General features: G+C 38.2%; 1 protein-coding gene across 3 annotated transcripts in view; it reads left to right on the forward strand.

The window, feature by feature from the left end:
- Positions 1 to 15,503, forward strand: part of LOC127641187 (epidermal growth factor receptor substrate 15-like 1) — a 42,390-nt gene that overhangs the window by 10,389 nt on the left and 16,498 nt on the right. For all 3 annotated transcript variants that reach the window (XM_052123996.1, XM_052123997.1, XM_052123998.1), the window contains exons 12-19: positions 1,049 to 1,111; positions 1,639 to 1,724; positions 5,791 to 5,863; positions 5,949 to 6,110; positions 8,918 to 9,115; positions 9,380 to 9,544; positions 13,081 to 13,186; positions 13,305 to 13,355. In XM_052123996.1, the coding sequence (XP_051979956.1) occupies positions 1,049 to 1,111; positions 1,639 to 1,724; positions 5,791 to 5,863; positions 5,949 to 6,110; positions 8,918 to 9,115; positions 9,380 to 9,544; positions 13,081 to 13,186; positions 13,305 to 13,355 (904 nt within the window). The remainder of the gene's footprint in view (positions 1 to 1,048; positions 1,112 to 1,638; positions 1,725 to 5,790; positions 5,864 to 5,948; positions 6,111 to 8,917; positions 9,116 to 9,379; positions 9,545 to 13,080; positions 13,187 to 13,304; positions 13,356 to 15,503) is intronic.

A 15,503-nucleotide genomic window follows, 5' to 3' on the forward strand; every position in this document is an offset into this window, starting at 1 on the left:
AATATTGTAAAGTGGTCATATGAACTACACAAATGAACGTTTAAAAAATAATAGGCCTATGCAAAATCGAATAGCTCCGCAACGGATGGCGAAAAATGCGTAAAGTCGTCTAATATCTTTCACCACAGACCATGTTTAAATTTCGATGTTTCTGGCCAGAAATACCAACATATTCACTTTATCTGGTTTTAATAAGCTGCGGATTGGAGTAACTACACTACCCGCTGTGCTGAAGACCCGCTCTGATGGAGTACTGGTAGCACATATGCACAGATATTTCCGTGCTAATCTTGCAATGAACGGAAACATTTTGTCGTCCTCTTCCCCATCAATGGCCATTTCCTGCAGGTACATGGTCATTTCTGCCTTGACCTTTTGCTCATCAGTGAGCGTGGCTGTGGCTGCACTCTTCGCAAGAAGGCTGCCCAAAGAGCGACTTTTTTTCTTAGAGCTAATTTATTAAAAAGCCCGGATGAGTAGGCTACTAATTAGTTGGGCTAGTAAAATAACTGAAATTATAGTTTTTCAGTAGAAAAAAATATCTGTGTAAAGAGATATATTAAAATAAAAAGTGCTTAAAAGTGCACAACTCTTCTTAAGTGGAAGAAACATTTTTCCCCTTACGTGCAACCTATTGGAAAGCTGGATGAGTCAGTTGGGATAGTAAAATAACTGAAATTATAGTTTTTAAGTGGAAAATAGTATTTATGTAAAGAGATATATTAAAATAAAAAGTGCACAACTCTTCTTAAGTGAAAGCTAAAAAAAAATGCTTCACGTGTCGTGCAACTACTGATAAAGCGCCGACGAGTCATTAGTTGGGTTAGTAAAATAACGAAATTATAATTTGTCATATCATTTTTGAAAATTAGATGAAATTATATAAGTCTAGCATTCGACTGTACGTAGACACTTAGCGTTCGCGTCAAACCCGAATCATACTTTTAGCTTTATGAGGTTCTTTGGAATCAGACAGCGTGACCATTGTAAAATGCGATTCCTGAATGACTCTTCTATGATGAGCTGTTTTTTTTTATTTTCTTTTCAGAGCCTATCAGGGTACATGACACCAGTGGGATCTGAAATGGCTGCACTAACAGAGATGCGCCGGGTAAACAAATCTCTCTCTCTCTTTGTTCCAGCATAGTCATTTATCCAACAGTCATTTACAATAGAGCACGAGAGCAGCTTAAATTTGATCTAATTTTTGATAACCGTAAGAAAAACCCTAAATGCATCTAAATGACAAATGTCTTACCAAACATTCTTGTATTCCTTTTTATTCATATATTAATGCTGCTGATGTTTTATGTCTTTATCACTGGCTACTATCAGGCAATAATGTTCAAGTTATGGGTAGGTAAAGTTTGTAAAAGAAAAAAAACGAACCGAAACAAATGCTTTTGGTCAGCAGAGACGTTTTGTTTAAAAAGCATTTGTGACAGATCCAGTGCTGTGAATGGTGCTGTGCCTTGACTTCCCGGTGTATTGTTCATAGAGGTGGAAGACAAGCACGTCTCTCTGCACCTGTGTGGTGGCTCCTTGATGTTCTCTACCCTTCTGTTTGTGTGGTCCTGTGCTTCTGTGTGATTATACAACAGCAGAACTGATTTTATTTAATGGACTTCCCTCATACAGGACAGCTCCAGCTCCGTGGGTTCTGGCGAGTTCACCGGGATTAAAGAACTGGACGATATCAGTCAGGAAATTGCTCAGCTGCAGAGGTAATACTGTACATAGGGATTTAAAGGGGTCATGACATGGGTTTTTTTATTGTATTATTATGTTCCCTTAGGTGCAATTATAGTATTAATATATTTTTAAGAAAAACTTTTAAAATCTAGTGATTTATGACCTTTTCCCACCCTGTTTCTCATCCTCTGATTCAAACAGTCTGTTTTGGGGGCGTTTTCCATTTAAGACTTAAATGTTAACGCCCACTGTTATGATTGGCTAACGTCAGTGCCTATGTATCAATTATTGACGCCCCCAGCCAGAACAATATGCAAGTAAACTAAGTAAAAACACTGTGATTATTCATAATGAATGAAATTGCGCTTTAAAAAGTAGTTTAAAGTTTAAAATAGATTACTTACAGTTTGCGTCGTCGTTGTTCCCAGAATAGTCGGCACGGACTTATCTTTGAGCAACAGTTTTCTAGCAAAGCCAGCATCATATTGAGATTTGTTCTCAAAACAGTCATCCTTAAAATGTACAGAACAAACGCTTAAGTTAACACTGCCGTGACTGGGACGTCCGCAAAAAATAAACTGCATCCATTTTTCCCTGACGTCTGGATCTTTCGGCAGCTTATTCAGAGGTTTTGTTTGACCACAGCCAGGAACAGCACATCTGTGTGGCATCGTAATTTTCCTGTGCACAAGTAGTCTCTGTCAGAGCTCGCTGTCCATCGACTGAACACTTGTGAGGCGCACGGCGATACTGAAATGAGCGTAGTTGTCTTGGCGCTTAAAGCGTAGTTATCTTGTGCTGGAGGCGGTCATATGCAAACGCTGGTACGTCACTTCTAACCGTCACGTCACTTCTAACCATGAATCCAGAACGAGCTGTATTTTGAGCTTGATTAAATAAATGATTCGTTTAGAATGGGGAGGACGTCTTAAAATATTAAACTTGCAGGACGTTTTAATGATACAAAGACCTCTTATATACCAAAAGATCAAGGCAAATTTGGTTTCTCATGTCATGACCCCTTTAAGGGTAGCTTGTGATATATTTGAACCTTTACAATAGCAATGGGCTTCACTCGATATTGCGCGCAGACCTCAAAACTGACGTGACCCATTTGAATTAAAGTGAGAATTTGTCTAGTTTTAAATGCTATGAAGTCAAGTCAAACCCTTTTAAACAGTATGCAGTAGAGGTTTACCGATAGTGGATTTTTGGGGGGATTTTCTCCCCTTTTTCTCCCAATTTGGAATGCCCAATTTCCAATGTGCTCTAAGTCCTTGTGGTGGCGTAGGGACTCATCTCAATCCGGGTGGCGGAGGCTGAATCTCAGCTGCCTCCGATTCTGAGACTGTCAATCCATGCATCTTATCATGTGGCTTGTTGAGTGCATCCACGCACAACTCACCACACGCCCCACCGAGAGCGAACCACAATATAGAGATCACAAGGAGGTAACCCGTGTGACACTACACAACCTTGCAACTGGGCCAATTTGGTTGCTTAGGAGACCTGGCGGCAGTCACTCAGCATGCGCATTTTTAGTTTAGAACACTTAATGATATATCTAATCAAAATAACAAAAATATTGATGAATATTATAAATTATATAACAAATCCCCACAAGGTGTCAGTGATTGTTTTTAATTTCACTTTTAGAGGCTGCTGTTATATTGTAAGAATAACATTTTAAAAACTATCGGCACCGATTAATCAGTGAAACCAATATATCTATTAGGCAGTCCTGTCATGCCAAACAGCATGTGTTATTATTAATAATATTACTATTATTATTTAAAACTTGCTACATTGACATAACCATGGTAAAGAGAAGCCATCCATGGTCTTAACTGTGCTTATATGTCACTGCACTGTAAATATAAGGGCAAGTTCATAAAGGGCTTCAAGACTTTGGGACAAATTATTAAGTTTTCCTTCTGTGTAATATATGTTCTATTTGAAGGATGTTTGAAATAAACAGAATAATAAATACCACTAACAACAAAAATTCACTTGGTACATGCCCTTTTACTTGAAAACTATGAACAAAACTATGCTAGATAAAAGGTAAATTAAATACAGGTTTCCTTTTTTACATTAGTGGGTCACCACTTTATGTCCAATGTTAAATCTGGGTCCCGAAGCAAAACCAGTTGAGAACCACAGTTCTGAAACATACTACATAAACAAAACAAAGCCAAAAATAGAAGGAAGACTCAGAGGAGTGTTTGCAGTAACTGTTCCTTATTTTACTGTTGCCTTAAAGGTGCACTCAGTCATTTTTGATGATTATAAAATAAAAAATACTGAGTGAACCTTTTTTCCTATAAACCCAGGGTTAAAAGTTGCCCTGTTGTGGAATTTAAAAAGATGTTGACCTAGGGTTAAATTTGGCCTTAACCCTCTGTTTTAAAAGACTCCTTAACTAGGAGTTTAAAAATATGTTATCCTTGGGTAAAAAGAGGTCTAAACCTGGTGTTTAATAAAATGTTATCCTAGAGTTAAAAGTGTCCTTTACCTAGAGTTTTAAAAGATGTTAACCCAGGGTTAAAGGTGGCCTTAACTAGGAGTTTAAAAAGACATTAACCTAGGGTAAAAATTGGCCTTAACCTGGTCTTTAAAAAGTCGCTAACCCAGGGTTAAAAGTGTCTTTAACCCAGAGTATATAAATACTTTTTCAGGGTTAAAAGTGGCCTTAACCGAGAGTTTAATAGAAAGTTAACCTAGAGCGAAAAGCTGTCTTTACCCAGAGTTTAAGAAGACTTTAACCCAGGGTTAAAAGTGGCCTTAGCCCAGAGTTTAAAAAGTTGCTAACCCAGGGTTAAAAGTTGAGAAAGAATATTATAAGTAACATTACTAACACTGTTCGACATTAGAGAGAAATACTAAACCATAATAATAAGTCTTTAAAATATACGTTTTACAATCAGAAGGTTGCTGGTTCAATCCTCACAGCCTCCACCATTGTGTCCTTGAGCAAGGCTCTTAACTCCAGGTTGCTCCAGAGGGGATTGTCCCTGTAAGTTGCTTTGGATAAAAGCGTCTATGTGTATGTTTATAAGGAGGTGTGCAGTCTCTAATTTTTTTGATCACTTCATTATTTTAATTGCGTTTTCACTTCGTTTAGATAGCAATTTGAATTTAGAAATGTATTTGATTTATGTTTTTAAATACATTAATTCAATTTTCAATGTAAAATCACTAAAGCAAGTATATTCACTGATCCCTCAGCCATGAGGGAGGAAACAAAACAAATTTATTTACACACATGGTGTATTTTCCAAGGAAACGAAAAACCCGTCCGGTAGAGAATGCACAAATGAAGTTCTTTGTCAGAGAGATGTTGTTCTCCACAACTGTTGTGAAACCATCTTTCATCTTTGAACAACACACATTTTATTTGCGCTTAATTTTTACACAGTTTCATTTCAAATTTAAAATAGTTCAAAGTTTGAAATCAAGGTGTCTTGTTTAATTGTGTAGGCTTAATCCTAACCCTGCTTAACGAAAATTACCCCATAGTACCACCTAGCATCCAACCAGTGGTAATACTGGTGTTTGTCGGTTTGAACGTGACCAACCAATCAAAACTTTGTCGACCAAGACTCTTCTCATCGACTAATGTTTGGTCTTCTGTTAGGGGGCAGCCCTACCATTATCCTCCATTTTCCTCACTGGCCCGCCCCACCAAACCATTAAATCTTACCTTTTGCTGAACAATTTCCCCTATAGATGACTCACCCCTGAAATGGCTCTGAGTCTAAAATACACACTTCAAAAGAAGAGGAAAGGTACCGGAAAGCTCTTGGTGGTGGATGAGTTTAATATAAAATCCTCATCTCACCTCCTGTGCCGCCTCATAATTTCCATTTAACGTGTGTATTTTTTTTTTACAAAAATCTCTTGTTTTCGCTTGCTTGTTCTTCATGCGGCCTCAGCACACTTGCTTTCACACACTGGGATACACTCAGGTAAAACCCTCTCTTGGCTGTCACAATTCTTGTTTTGTGTGTAGCGGTTTTTGTGTGTGAAGGAGGAAGGTATGAGGTTTTTTATGTGTACGTTGAAGTTGTTGGTTTTATGTCTTTATTTTTTCAACAGAGAGAAATACACATTGGAACAAGACATCAGAGAAACAGAAGAGTCCATTAGACACAAAACCACAGAGGTTCAGGTAAAAATGGCAATGCAGTCTTAAAGCAGTGCTTACAGGAAGGGTGACATCATGATTGATAGGATTCACATGGTCCGATCGACAGGAGATGCAAAACAATCTGGACCGAGAGACGTGCAGCCTCCAGGAGCTTGAGGCCCAGAAGCAGGATGCTCAGGACCGGCTGGAGGAGATGGACCAGCAGAAGGCAAAACTAGAGGACATGCTCAATGACGTCAGACAGAAATGTCAAGAAGAGTCGCAAATGGTGAGAGAGAAGACAGATATCATCATCAGCACATGGAAAATGTAGGGTCGGGGCAATGCCTCTCCTAGCCCTCCATTAGACCGGCCATGATTGTTCAACTTATTGATAGTTAATTAAACTATTCTTTTTATATATAATATAATATAATATATATATATATACACACAGTACTGTGCAAAAGTCTTAGGCACATAAGATGTTTTACAAAAGCATTTGTCTTAAGATGGTTATTTATATCTTCAGCTTTAGTGTCAATAGGAAATATAAATGTTAGACTCTCAAACATTACTTTTGCAAATAGAAAAGATTAGAATAGAAGAACAGGAAGCCCTGCAACTGATGTCATGGCCCCCGCAGAGCCCCCACCAAACATAGTGTCAGTCTGAGATTACATAAAGAGACAGAAGCATTTGACACAGCTGAAATAGATAGAAGAACTGTGGCAAATTCTACAAGAAGCTTGAAACATTCTATCTGCCAACAACCAAGAAAAACTGTGTCCAGGTGACATAGGAGAATTGGTGCTGTTTTAAAGGCAAAGTTGGTCACACTGAATATTGATTTAGCATTTTATGTGTACTGGACTTTGTATGACATTAAGTGATAAATGAAAACTATTTATGGTGCCTAAAAATTTTGCACAGTACTATATATATATATATATATATATATATATATATATATATATATATATATATATATATATATATATAAATATATATTGCATTCAGAAAGTATTCAGACCCCTAAATGTTTTCACATTTTGTTATGTTGTAGCCTTATGCTAAAATGCTTTAATTTATTTATTTTTTCACATCAATCTATGCTCCATACCCCATAATGACAAAGCAGAAACCAGATTTTTGAGAAACTGAAATATCACATTGACAGAAGTACTCAGATCCTTTGCTATGACACTTGAAATTTAGCTCAGGCGCATCCCATTTCTCTCGATCATCTTTGAGATGTTTCTACATTTTGATTGGAGTCCACCTGCGGCAAATTCAATTGATTGGACATGATTTGGATTGGCACACACCTGTCTATATAAGGTTTACAGCTGAAAATGCATATCAGAGCAAAAACAGATTGCGAGGCACAGATCCGGGTAGGACTACAAATACATTTCGGCTGCATTGAAGATTCCTCAGAGCACAGTGGCCTCCAAAATTCTTAAATGGCAGAAGATTGAAACAACCAGGACTCTTCCTAGAGCTGGCCGCTCGGCCAAACTGAGCAATCGGAAGAGAAGGGCCTTTGTAAGAGAGGTGAACAAGAACCTGATGGTCACTCCGGTTGAGCTCCAGAGATCATGTGTGGAGATGGGAGCAACTTGCAGAAGAACAACCATCAATGCAGCACTCCACCATCTGGGCTTTATGGCAGAGTGGCCTGATAGAAGCCTCTCCTTAGTTCAAGACACAAGAAATCCCGCTTGGAATTAGCAAAAAATCACGTTAAGACTCTCATACTGTGAGAAACAAGATTCTCTGGACTGATAAAATGAACATTGTACTGTTTGGCCTCAATTCCAAGTGTCATGTCTTCAGGAATCCAGGCACCAATCATCACCTGCACAATACCATCCCAATGGTGAAGCATGGTGGTGGTAGCATCATACTGTGGGGGTGTTTTTCAGTAGCAGGGACTGGAGGACTTGTCAGGGTTGAAGGAAAGCTGAACGCAGCAGAGATATCCTTAATGAAAACCTGGTCCAGAGCGTTCAGGACCTCAGACTGGGCCAAAGGTTCACCTTCAAACAGGACAATTACTTTAAGCTCACAGACTAGACAACGCAAGAGTGGCTTAGGGACAACTCTGTGAATGTCCTAGAGTGGCCCAGTCAGAGCCCAGAGTTAAACCCCATCAAACATCTCTGGAGAGACCTGAAAATGGCTGTCCACTGACAGTCCCCATCCAACCTGCCAGAGCTTGAGAGGATCAACAGAGAAGAATGTCAGAAAATCCCCAAATCCAAAAGTGTGCAAAGCTTGTCGCATCATACACAAAAAGACTTGAGGCTGTAATCGCTGCCAAAGTTGCTTTAACTAAGTACCGAGTTAAGGGTCTGAATACTTCTATCAATGTGATATTTCAGTTTGTTCTTTTTAATACATTTGTAAAGTTCTCAAAAATCTGGTTTTTGCTTTGTCATTATGAGGTATGGAGTGTAGATTGATGTGATACATTTTGTTTTAGCATAACATAATAAAATGTGGAAGAAAATGAAGGGGTCTGAATACTTTCTGTATGCACTGATTATATATATTATTTGAATTACATTTAGCTGTTTCCATTATCAAACATTGGCATTTGTTCACTTACAGCATTTGTACATGCTAGAAAATTATTGCAATCAGAGGTTGCATAAACGGAAATTTTTCATCATTTACCAAACTTTTAAAACTAGATAGAGATAAATAGGAAAAAAATGAGAAAAAACATTTACAATACAATATAATGCAATATAATTAAATGTTTGCATATTTTATTGCAGAAATAACGCAAGTTACTAATGAGAGATAAAAATAGACATTGACAGAAATTTTACATGATTGAAAATTTCAAATGCTGTCTGTCATTTCGACTGTTAAAAAAACAAGAAAGAACATTTTTTACAGTACAATCAAATGTTTGTGTACAATATTATTTTCGCACATTTGATTGCAAAGTAACTTATGACTATAGTTGATTAAAAATAGACAATGTCTGAAATATATCTACGCATAACGATTATTTATAGCGCAACCTCGGTTTGCAATATTAATAATTGTTAAACTACACTGATCCACTATATTTCTGTTTAGATCTCCTCCCTACAGAACCAGATCCACTCTCAGGAGTCAGATCTGCAAAGTCAAGAAGAGGAGCTGGGCCGAGCAAAGGCTGACCTGAACCGCCTACAACAGGAAGAGGATCAGTTAGAGCAGAGTCTACAGGCAGGCAGGATTCAGCTGGAAACCATCATAAAATCCCTCAAAGCAACACAAGACGAAATTAACCAGGTTTTACTTTCAATGCACTTACATTCCGTTGAGCTCTTCTCTTTATGTACCAAAAGTGTAGTTCCACTTGTGTTTGCTAGAGGGAGACAAACAATTCTTTTTGTTCTCTATTTCAAATGCTTTCATGCAAATGTGGTTGCTCATATATTGTGCTAGAAAGCAGATGCTATCAATTGTCATTCTGTTGAACTGTTGGAAAAAAGAAATTAGGTGCTTATCAAAGCAGTTATCAAGTAAACTGACCTGCGTGTGTTTGTGTTGCAGGCTCGTAGCAAACTCTCCCAGATCCAAGACAGTCAGCATGAGATCAGTAAGAATATCGAGCAGTACAGCAGCACTCTCAATGGAACCCACGGGGGCAGCATGACCAACCTAGCCGACATGAGCGAAGGCTTCCCAGAGAAAGAGAATGGCGGCTTCGGGGCCATGGTGAGAGGGGGTCTTTTAATATATACAATCAAGCCTTTTATACCTACTAGTGCCTTACTAGCCAACTAAGTGCCTTACAGTAATAAAAAACTTAATTTATAGGTCACCTTTCATGCAAGTAGTAGCAAAGTAATTTAAAGTGGAAAGATGAATGAATGAATGTAACTGCAAAAATTTGCTAAAAGTAGAAAAGGTATATGCAAAGACCTGTTCTGTTCACTGATTTTTTTTCAGTGTTTCCAATGTACTTTAGGCCCCCCTTAGAACTTTGTGTTAAGAAAGGCAATATGCAAAATCTGCATCTAACTAAAAGTAGTATGCATACTAAAATGTGCCAAATTTGAGTTATACTTCCTAAATTTATTTACTAGATATGCTGCTCTTTAGTTTGCATTCTACATAAACATGTGAAGCCTGACCAATTTTTTGACATAAACTGTTTTTAGTACCATTAGACAAACTATTAAATGAAATTGTAGAATAAAATTGCACGTTTTTTTTTATATATCATGTTTGATACATTAGGCCTTAAAGGTTGTTATCCTTCTGAGGCCCATAAATAAATGTTTGTGTAGGTTCTTAGCCCATACATGCTATAGCGATAAATCTTGGGGTATTATCAGAGGGATCCCTGGGCTTTTCAGAGATACCAAATGTTTGTGAGTTTGGCCATGACAAATTCCTCTCCTTGATCTATAAATATCACAGTTCAATTCAGCACATCAAGTACAATATTCATAAAATATTTATATTTATCATATGTATTTTATGCACCAAACACTATATTTATATTTAAAAAAGGGACATTTTAAAACTTTTTTTCTCTGGGTCTCAGGAAGATGATGTCATCTTAGCTTGTAATGTAAGATAATGAGATCTTTATAATGACAGAGCAGGCTGCATTTATGAAAATACACAGGAATATTAGTTGCTTTAATATATATTATAAAAAGTGTATGTCAGAATTTTCAAAGCTCTGTGACGTTTTTGTGGTGGGCATGAATGGAATGTTGTATCATATTTGATACATGGATTTCAAAGGGGATTTTTCAATAAAATAATATAATTGTTTTTAACCAAGCACAAGTTATATTCAGCAAATGCTTATTTTAAAACATCATTAACAATACTGTCACTTTTACTTTTTAAAATCAGCAAACATAAATTGTGAAATTGAGTGCATGCAATACAAAGCGGACATTTATTGAAAGTTCCATCAAGAAAATGTTTGATTATGTTAATGAAGCACAGGCTTTAAAAAATATCTAATCAAATTTGATACAGGTGGCATTATAGGGTTAATATGCATTCAAATGTATTAAAATTAGTGGTGTCAGTCGTTACATTGTTTAATCGCGATGAATCACATACTTTTTGCAATTAATCGCAGATTTTGAAAGTGCAGAAATTTGACTCTAAATATAGTTATTTTCCTGTCAAAATGCATTTATTTCCTTAGTAAATAAAACAGCATGTAACAATATAATGATTTCTTTTTTATTTTCTTTTTTATTATTTAAAAAGAATACTCCCGTTTTTTTCCCAATTTGGAATGCCCAATTCCCAATGTGCTCTAAGTCCTCGTGGTGGCGTAGTGACTCGCCTCAATCCGGGTGGCGGAGGATGAATCCCAGCTGCCTCTGCGTCTGAGACCGTCAACCCGCGCATCTTATCCATGGCTTGTTGAGCGCTTTACCGTGGAGATATAGTGTGTGTGAAGGCTTCATGCCATCAACTGCGGCATCCACGCACAACTCACCTTGCGCCCCACTGAGAGCAAACCACATTATTGCGACCACGAGGACCTTACCCCGTGTGACTCTACCCTCCCTAGCTACTGGGCCAATTTGGTTGCTTAGGAGACCTAACTGGAGTTACTCAGCATGCCCAGGGATTCGAACTAGCGAACTCCAGGGGTGGTAGCCAGCGTCTTTACCACTGAGCTTCCAGAGTATAAAGATAGAGATGCATTAAAATAGACAAATTCAAGTAACTTTAAAGATTTTCCAAAGTCTGAGTGGTAGTTTGACATATTGAAATAACTAGTCCCAACACAGTTTGGATATTCATTTCAATGGACATTAAATCTCTTAAACTCTCATCCTCCACTATGTTAATCTGCCGATAGACTGACTATCCGCTTTGTTTCAGGAATCTTGAAGCCACGTTCATGATTCGCGTCAGGCCGTCAAGCGCCACTTTGAACTCCAAATGAAAAGTGCTTGCAGACAAAAACTTGTCATTCTGCATTTTGGTGATTAAGAGTTGCCATGCTAGTAATTCAAATGTGTTTTTCTTTGGCTGAAAAATACTTGACTTATTTTACAAGTTTCATTTGAGCTTGTTTTCTACAACAAATAGCGACGAGTGGTCCTTTCTCCATCATTTGACTACTGACACAGCTGTTGTGTTTGTGGTGTGTCCGTCAGTGTAATGACTCCAGACAGGCACATTACAAAGGTTCCGCCCTTCCAACAAGTGTTAATGCTGGTTTATGCTGTAAATGTGTTAATTACATTTAAGAAGGGTTCATTTTGACAGCTCTAATTAAAGTACATAATACATGATTTGAATATATACTGCTTGAATATATACTTCTTTTGTTAGTTTGCTTTATTTTAACAGCGGAATATTACAAAGTTCTGGAAACAAACTGGTAACAATTCACAACCATCTTCATTAAGAATAAACCATTGAATTTTTTTGAATTACCTCTCAACAACAAAAATTATTGAACAATGAGGGAACACTTAATTCAAAAGCCAGTAACACTTCACACTGTAAAGCTTGGAATATATTTCCCTTATGATACATTACTGGAACAGGCCTGACCGAACATATAGAGTATCCTTATGATCATGTTACAGACCTATACTTGAACACTGGCACTTTTGTTTTTCTAATTTAAGCTCAATAATTAGATAATTTAAGGTTAAGCATAAACTTCACTCCTATGTGACTGCAAGCTATTAAGAGTTGAGAAGAAACTGCGATTGGATTCCTGTTGACATTCTCTGGTTTCTGAATGAAAACTTGCGTGCTATTCTTTCTCAATTATGCCTCACATGAAAAGGTACAATTTGGAAACCCAGTACTTTAAACAGACAGTCATATGTTATTTGGAACAGCTGAATTACTGACAAAAAATTGTAGGCACAAAATTGTTGAATTTCAAACTTGAAGGTTCCTATTACAAATGTTTTTTTTTTCACGTAAGAGTTATTGCTTATCAACTTCATTTTAGCTGAAATACCTCTGGCTTAGTGTTGGCCTGTTTCTTAGATATTTGGGTTAAAATCTTATTTTTAAGTTTGACAAGCCTGACAGGTTAAACTGATGTCGGACTAAACTATGGAATAAATGTGGCAAGGTTTCTACAATGTGCTCCAGAACGCAAACACTCTTGCTTTGAAGAGAAAACCGTATAATTCTAGAATCAGACATAAAAGAGAGCAGGAATTAACCTCTTGCACAGATCTTTACTATTAAAAAAAAATCAGGAATTATATTACCCTTATTATTTTAACCCATTATAGGAGGATCCTTTTAAGGTGAAGGCCACAGTGTTCAACAGCGCCCCTCAGGAGATGCAGATGGATCCCTTCCAGTCTGAGGACCCATTTAAAACAGACCCATTCAAAGGTGTTACTCATTATTTTATTTTCTCTCTTTGTACAATTAAAATGTTTTTTGGGCCAAGATTGAGACCTTGCGAATGGCTACTAAACTAATCTCCATCTGTCTTTCCACTGTGCTTTAGGTGACCCTTTCCAAAATGACCCTTTCTCAAAGCAGACCACCACAGTTGCAGGTATCCAGTCCATCCATTGATGCACATAACAGTTGCGCCATCGAAAAGTGATAAAGCCTTAAATGGCCCATATTTTTTTTATTTGTTATGAACTTTCATTAAAGGAACCACAATTCTGGCACAAAGGTTGCAACAGCATCGTATTAAACATCATGTTCAGTTACCTTAGCACAGTTCCCCCTTAGTAATTTATGAGGCTTTCAGTTCCCTAACTCTCATATTATCTCTCATAAATATAGTAACATGATATGATTATTATATACAGTAATGTAAATTAGCATATTTAAATATAGGAATGTGCCTGCGCTCTCTGGGTTCTTGTTTGCACGTGTTTGACATCGGGCTAGGGATATATTCGATATCTTGATAATTATGTATTTGCTCTGAAATGGCATAAAATGATCAGAAGAACCATCATTTTAACCATTGTAGCCAAGTAGATTCATGAAGTAATTAAGATTTATGAAGAGGCATGAAGTAAAAATCTATTTAAAAATAATCAAGGCATGTTTCCCACAGTTTTTCACTAAATGAACACAAGGAAGAACGGTATTATATCATTTTACACTGATCAGCCATAACATTAATACCACTGTCAGAGCATCTCCAAAATGGCAGGTCTTGTGGGGTGTTCCCTGTATATAGTGGTTAGTACCTACAAAAAGTGTTCCAAGGAAGGACAACCGTTGAATCGGCGACAGTGTCATGGGTGCCAGTGCACATAGGGAGCAAAGGCTAGCCCGTCTGGTCCGATCCTACAGAAGAGCTACTGTAGTACAAATTGCTGAAAAAGTTAATGCTGGCCATGATAGAAAGGTGTCAGAACACACAGTGCATCGCAACTTGCTGCATATAGGGCTGTGTAGGCGCAGACTGGTCAGAGTGCCCATGCTGACCCCTGTCCACTGCTGAATGCGCCTACAATGGGCACGTGAGCCTCAAAACTGGACCATGGAGCAATGGAAGAAGGTGACCTGGTCTGATGAATCCTGTTTTCTTTTAGATCATGTGGACGGCCGGGTGCATGTGCGTCGTTTACCTGGGGAAGGGATGGCAGCAGGATGCACTATGGGAAGAAGGCAGGCCGGTGGAGGCACTGTGATGCTCTGGGCAATGTTCTGTTGGGAAACTTTGTGTCCTGGCATTCATGTGGATGTTACTTTGACCTGTACCACCTACCTAAGAATACCACGTAACATACGTAACATAGTGCAGCCCGTCGAAGACAGCCATATTTAAAACTCAATCAGAGGGGAATGAACCAGCACTACATTATAAAACAAATTTTCAGAGTTTACACAACGCACATACAGCACATTGCATCTGAATGGGGTCCAGTAGTGTTTTTAACACCCCATCTTTAAATAACAGTTTATTTGCAAAGCTTGAATCATATTATGAGTGGTTCACAAGTAATCCACACTGATGTGAGCCAAAAAAATTGCACATACATAGTCCAAAGCACGATGAACAACTACCACCCCTGAAGTAAGCAGTTTGAATCCAGGGCCTGCTGAGTGACTCCAGCCAGGTCTCCTAAGCAAGCAAATTGGCCTGGTTGCTAAGGAGGGTAGAGTCACTTGGGTTAGCCTCCTCGTGGTTGCTATAATGCGTGGTTCTCGCTCTCGGTGGGGTGCATGGTAAGTTGTGCGTGGATGCCACAGAGAATAGCGTGAAGCCTCCACATGCGCTATGTCTCCATGTTAACGCCCTCAACAAGCCACGTGATAAAATGCGTGGATTGACAGTCTCAGATGTGAAGGCAACTGAGATTTGTCCTCCACGACCTGGATTGAGGCGAGTCACTATGCCACCACGAGGACTTAAGAGCACATTGGGAATTGGGCATTCCATATTCAGGAGAAAAGGGGAGAAAAAAAATAATACATGATACATTACAAAAAATCCACAAAAACGGTCAAAGACGTCTTTCTAGTGCACGCTTGTGTGTTTACAAAAATAATTCAATATAGTTCAGATGGGTCCCCTTTTGTGTTCAGGAATAGTGAGGCCACACTAGGCCTGTCTGCCCGCTCTCTCTGTGTTTATGAACTGAGCGCCAGTGGGCCAAGGGTGTGGTGATTTAAAGGAGGCGTTGATGATTTTTTTTTCATGAGTTAATGGGCCCCCTAGTGACTTATGGAAGAC

Source organism: Xyrauchen texanus, chromosome 50 (assembly GCF_025860055.1).
Source record: "Xyrauchen texanus isolate HMW12.3.18 chromosome 50, RBS_HiC_50CHRs, whole genome shotgun sequence".
NCBI classification, from domain to species: Eukaryota; Metazoa; Chordata; class Actinopteri; order Cypriniformes; family Catostomidae; genus Xyrauchen; species Xyrauchen texanus.